Source organism: Protomyctophum parallelum (genome assembly GCF_964188405.1).
Source record: "Protomyctophum parallelum genome assembly, chromosome: 6".
Classification (NCBI taxonomy): domain Eukaryota; kingdom Metazoa; phylum Chordata; class Actinopteri; order Myctophiformes; family Myctophidae; genus Protomyctophum; species Protomyctophum parallelum.
The window spans coordinates 54,278,187-54,284,323 of record NC_139701.1 but is presented as its reverse complement, the minus strand read 5'-3'; the positions used below and the strand labels follow the sequence as shown (position 1 = coordinate 54,284,323).

The window sequence follows — 6,137 nt, the reverse complement described above, 5'->3', positions numbered from 1 at the left end:
AGACCCAGATTAAACATTTTTGTCAGCAGTATACTCGCAATGTTACTAGACATATTACCAGGTCTCTTCAAGACCTAGAGATTGAAGTGGTAGAGCTACAGAATTTGATAGATTCTACAGGAAACCAAGAGCAAAGTGAAGCTCTGAAATCTAAAAAGGCTGCGTTAGCCAACCTGCTGGGCCTCACAGCACAGGGAGCTCTGGTCCGGTCCAGGTTCATGAATGCATCTCACATGGACGCCCCCTCGCAGTTCTTCTTTGGTTTGGAGCGGAAGAATGGTCAGAAAAAGATCATTCACTCACTGCGAGCGGACAATGGTTCTACAATCACGGGCACTCCTGAGATTCGGAGGTATGCCACCTCCTTCTACAAAGAACTGTTTAAAGAGGAGTTTGTGGAGGATGCTGAGCTCGCTGACTCGTTTCATGATGGACTTCCTCAGGTGAACAAGCGCGATAACGCAGTGTTGAACAGAGAACTGTCTGTGAATGAACTGTACACGGCTCTCATGAGCCTGGGAAACGGCAAAGCACCAGGCATTGATGGACTGCCTGTTGATTTCTACAAGTCGTTTTGGGAAGTGATTGGTGAAGATATGCTGGAGGTGTTTCGAGACAGTTTGAGCAAAGGACTGTTGCCACTGAGCTGCAGGAGGGCAGTTATTACCCTTCTGCCAAAAAAGGGAGATCTACAGGAGCTAAAGAACTGGAGACCTGTCTCTCTGCTGTGTGGGGACTACAAGATTCTCTCTAAGGCTCTGGCCTCCAGACTCAGAGAGGTGGTGAGTGAGGTCATTCATGTTGATCAGACTTACTGTGTGCCTGGCAGGTTAATAAGTGACAACATCACTTTAATTAGGCATGTTTTGGACGTCTCTAGCTCATTCGGCTTGGATACTGGTCTTATTTCCATAGATCAGATGAAGGCTTTTGACAGAGTCGAACGAGGGTACCTGTGGCAGACCCTAGGTGCCTTTGGGTTCAGCTCTGGATTTATTGCTAAGATCAAGGTATTGTATAGTGACATTGCGAGTATACTTAAAGTTAATGGTGGCTTGGCTGCGCCTTTTGAGGTAAAACGGGGGATAAGACAAGGATGCTCACTCTCAGGAATGTTGTACTCTCTCGCCATAGAGCCACTGCTTCATAAATTAAGGAGAGAACTTTCAGGTGTTCTTTTCCCTGGTTGCATGACAGCAGTCAAACTCTCGGCTTATGCAGATGATGTAATTGTGACAGTAAATACACAAAGGGACATTGATTGTTTGGAGAAAAATATTGATTTTTTTAATAAGCTCTCCTCAGCCAAAGTTAATTGGGCAAAGAGTGAGGCTGTAATGGTCGGGGATAAATTGAGAGGTGATTTAAGATTACCAGAAGGGTTGATTTGGAAAAAAGGAGGTATAAAATATTTGGGTGTTTTTTTGGGTGAAGAGTCCATGTTAAAAAAGAACTGGGAGAATGTTTTGGAAAAAATAGAAGGAAAGCTTAAAAAGTGGAAGTGGCTTTTGCCAAGCATGTCCTATAGAGGTAGAACACTTATAATTAAGAATTTGGTGTCTTCTTCTTTGTGGCATAGATTAGTTTGTGTGGACCCTCCGCCAAAACTGCTTTCAAAAATCCAGGTTATTTTGGTAAATTTATTTTGGGATAAGCTGCACTGGATTCCACAAGCTGTTCTCTTCCTTCCAAAGGAGGAGGGTGGACAAGGACTCATACATCTGCCTAGTAGAGGTGCTGCTTTCCGTCTACAGTTTGTTCAAAGACTGTTGTATGGACCTGAGGATTTGGTATGGAGACCACTTGCTCATGTCACTCTTCAACATTTTAATGGACTGGGCCTGGATAATTCACTGTTTCTAGTGGATTTTAAAACAATGATTTTCAAGGAGTTGCCGCTTTTCTACCGCGGAATATTCACGATCTGGAAACTGTTGTTGAAGGAGAGGCTGGAGGAAAACATCTCTTTGTTTTGGCTGTTAAAAGAACCTGTACTGCATGGAGAACGCTTGGGCACCCCCTGCTGGGCAGGTTCAGCGGTTGCAGAAGTGTTTCGCAGGGCTGGGATTATAACTTTGGGATCTGTTGTGGACATTGCTGGGCCTAACTTGGATAATGCTGCTGCTCTAGCATCTGAGTTAGGAGTGAGATCTGTGAGGAATGTAAATAAGCTGCTTGATCACTGGAAACATCAACTGACTGGACATGAATGCCTATTGCTGGAACAATATAGCAAAGGTTTGGTTGGGCCTCATAATGATGATTTTTTTCCAGGTCTTGGTATCTGTCCTGATTTTGGCAACTGTGCTGGGGTTTTCTTAAATGAAGAGAGTTCTAATGTCATAGATTTGATGGAGGCAAACGGCAAAACGCTATATGAGATGATGGTAAAATGCTTAAATAAGGATAAATTGCACAATCGGGTTGATACACCTTGGAGGGGTCATCTGCTTTTGGGGGAAGAGGTTAAACCTGAGTGGAGAAGTGTTTACAAGCCACCATTGACAAAAAAAGTAGCTGACTTACAGTGGAGAGTGTTACATGGTATAGTAGCTGTCAATGCTTTTATTTCTGTCATGAATCAGGATGTAACTGATAAATGTCCTTTCTGTCCTGGCAGGGAGACAGTGTTCCACAGTTTTGTGGAGTGTAAGCGCCTGGTGCCCTTGTTCAGGTTGCTGGAGAGGCTATTCAGTATGGTGGGAGAAGTTTTCTCCTTACAAATATTTATTTTGGGTTTTAAATACAGAATGGCTACAAAACAAAAGTCTCAACTCATGAATTTTATTCTGGGACAAGCAAAAATGGCTATCTATGTTAGTAGAAAAAGAAAAATTGACGACTCAGTGGACATTGATGTGGATTTATTGTTTAAAAGGATGGTGAAAGCGAGAATCATGATTGATTTTAATTTTTATAAAGCAATGAATGACATTGATAAATTTACGATGGTCTGGACATATGATGATTTTTTATGTTCCATAATGGATGAGCAACTTATTTTCTCTTTGGAAATGATGTGATTTAAAAAAAATACTTGTTGGAATGTGTTTTTTATTTTTGTGAGACTTGTTGATTGATGAGAGTTTTGTTAAAATAAAGATTTTGTTAAAAGTCAAAAGTCTCTCTCTCTCTCTCTCTCTCTCCAGGGTCAGTGAGGTTGGTGAATGGGCGTGGTTTGTGTTCAGGCAGAGTGGAGGTGAAGTCTGACCAGTCGTGGGTCTCGGTGTGTGAAGGTGACTTTGACCAGCAGGATGCAGAGGTGGTCTGTAGGGAGTTTGGCTGCGGGGCTCCTTCAGTCCTCCAGGGGGCGCTCTACGGGGAAGGCAAGGCTCCGATGTGGACCAAACAGTTCCAGTGTGAAGGCAGTGAGTCTGTTCTCCAGGACTGTAGAACCTCAGACTCAACGAGAAACACCTGCTCTCCTGACGAGACTGTTGGACTCACCTGCTCAGGTAAGACCACAAAACTACACTTCAACTTTGGATTAATATTATGTTACAATCAGCGTGACGCTCATTTATTTATTTGCTGTCTGTTCTATTGTCTGTGTCCAGAGCCTGATGATGACAATATTATTATTGTTCCGGGATATAATTTAATGAAAGTAATACTACGTTTTACGGCTTACTTATTTTGATCAGGAAAACACAAACACCACATTATGTTTGGATGATGATAATGAACAAGATTATTATTATTATTGTTATTATTATTATTAGTATTACTCTTTATTCCGACCATTCCCTGTAAATTTCCCCATTGAAATGAATGGGATTTTTTTTTCGCAATTCATCTAGTGATGAAATTATGATGAAATAAAAGTAATATTGGTTATTTGCCGTCTGTTCTATTGTTATATTCTATTGCCTGTTATATTGTCTGTTCTATTGTCTATGTGTGTCCAGAGCCTGATGATGTCAGGTTGGTGGGAGGAGCCAGTCTCTGTACTGGCACTTTGGAGGTTGAACACCAGGGAGATTGGAGAGCAGTGGATGGTTACTCCTCCCCCGGGACCATGAAGGCATCATCTGTAGTGTGTAGACAGCTGAGCTGTGGCTCTGCTGTTCACACACACAGGAGTTATGGTTCTACACGTCAACCTGTATGGTGGATTATCCCTCACTGTGTTGGATCTGAATCTGCACTGAGGGAGTGTGTAGACATGGAGTCTTCCTCTTCCTCCTACAGAGTGCAGGTGATCTGTTCAGGTAACGAACAATCACTTCAACAATGACACTAATCTATGAATGATCACCAACATGTGGCCGTCGTGCCAGGTTCTCTCTCTCTCTCTGTGTGCGTGTGTGTGTGTGTGTGTGTGTGTGTGTGTGTGTGTGTGTGTGTGTGTGTGTGTGTGTGTGTGTGTGTGTGCGCACATGTGTGTGTGTGTGTGTGTGTGTGTGTGTGTGTGTGTGTGCGCACATGCATGCGCGCGCGCGCGCGTGTGTGTGTGTGTGTGCAAGCACGCACGCACATACACACATACACACACACACACACACACACACACATATCCGCATCCAAAGCAAAAATCCCATTGACTTTTAGTGAGAGAATGTAGTTATCTCCAGACCACTCTATTGCCATACAATCAATACTATGTAATGGAAATGTCATCTCTATAGATCTGTAAGTCACTTTTAAATGTTAGTAATAACTATCACACACTGACTCTGCCTTGTATCAATCAATCAATCAATCAATGAATCAAAGGTAATAACCAATCACCTCTGTCTTGTTACAGACCTGCTGTTTGAGCCAATCCTCAGCGTCTCCTGTCCCATGAAGGGGGTTTCCGAGGGCCAGCATCAGGGGCTGTGGGTGATGGAGACGTTCAACTTCTCCATGGACTGCTCCGTCCGGCCACAGTACCCAGGAGGCTCCTTCCAGCTCACCTTCACTGGAGCCAACGCCACACACAGCTACACCCAGACAGCTGTCAATCACTCTGCACACTTCCTGTTTCCTGCCGCCGACCACGCCCACCACCAAGGAAACTACAGCTGTGTTTATCGCGTCACTGTGTTCGGCCATAACTTCACCTCCGAGAGCCACTTCCTCTCTCTCACTGTAGAAGGTATCTATCTATCTATCTATCTATCTATCTATCTATCTATCTATCTATCTATCTATCTATCTAAGTCATGTGAGTTTGTTTCCTACATGATGTAATGTATTATTAATCATCATATTTCTCTCCCACAGCCTCTCCTCTGAAGCAGAGAGTCATCAGAATGACGGTGTCGATGATCATTCTGTGTGGACAGTTCATCTTCCAATATTTCTTCTGGAAGAGGAGGGTAAATATACTTGTCTTTCATTCAACCACAATCCTTAACCCTATAACTCTAAACCCTAAACACTAAACCCTTTCACCCTAGAGCCTAGAACACTAAACCCTTTCACCCTAGAGCCTAGAACACTAAACCCTTTCACCCTAGAGCCTAGAACACTAAACCCTTTCACCCTAGAGCCTAGAACACTAAACCCTTTCACCCTAGAGCCTAGAACACTAAACCCTTTCACCCTTTCACCCTAGAGCCTAGAACACTAAACCATTTCACCCTAGAGCCTAGAACACTAAACCCTTTCACACTAGAGCCTAGAACACTAAACCATTTCACCCTAGAGCCAGTGTAAACGACACTGATCCAGTTCAGTCAAAGTGTGCTGCTGCTGCTGTGTGTCTCCCAGGCCGCCAGGATGCAGCGTGTAGACGTGGAGAACGTGGAGATGGATTACGTTAATGTGGCGGCTTCCAGCGCTGACGCCAGACTCAGTGAAGAAGAAGAAGAAGAAGAAGAAGAAGACGGCTACGAGGAGCCAGACGAGCTTCTGGAATGATCTCAGCTCATTAGGAGACTACGAGGAGCGTCTGGAATGATCTGAGACGGGGCGGCGGTGGCTCAGGGGTAGAGTGGCCGGATGGTAACCGCAAGGTTGCCAGTTCAAACCCGGGCTCCCCCAGAGTTGGTGTCGAAGTGTCCTTGAGCAAGACTCTGAACCCCTGATTGCTCCTGATGTGCTGGTTGGTGCCTTGCATGGTTTCCTCCGCCATCGGTGTATGAATGTGTGTGTGAATGGGTGAATGTGATGCACAATCTATGTAAAGCGCCTTGGATAAAGGCGCTATA

At 44.2% G+C, this 6,137-nt stretch overlaps 1 protein-coding gene across 1 annotated transcript in view; it reads left to right on the top strand.

The window, feature by feature from the left end:
* The window catches only part of LOC310860099 (scavenger receptor cysteine-rich type 1 protein M130-like), a gene marked incomplete at both ends in the record, with an annotated part of 33,216 nt that extends 27,369 nt beyond the window's left edge, over positions 1-5,847 (top strand). Inside the window, 5 exons of the mRNA XM_083766865.1 lie at positions 3,150-3,455; positions 3,909-4,211; positions 4,748-5,080; positions 5,209-5,303; positions 5,698-5,847. Coding sequence (XP_083622991.1) covers positions 3,150-3,455; positions 3,909-4,211; positions 4,748-5,080; positions 5,209-5,303; positions 5,698-5,847 — 1,187 coding nt within the window. The remainder of the gene's footprint in view (positions 1-3,149; positions 3,456-3,908; positions 4,212-4,747; positions 5,081-5,208; positions 5,304-5,697) is intronic.
* Positions 5,848-6,137: the final 290 nt, after the last annotated feature.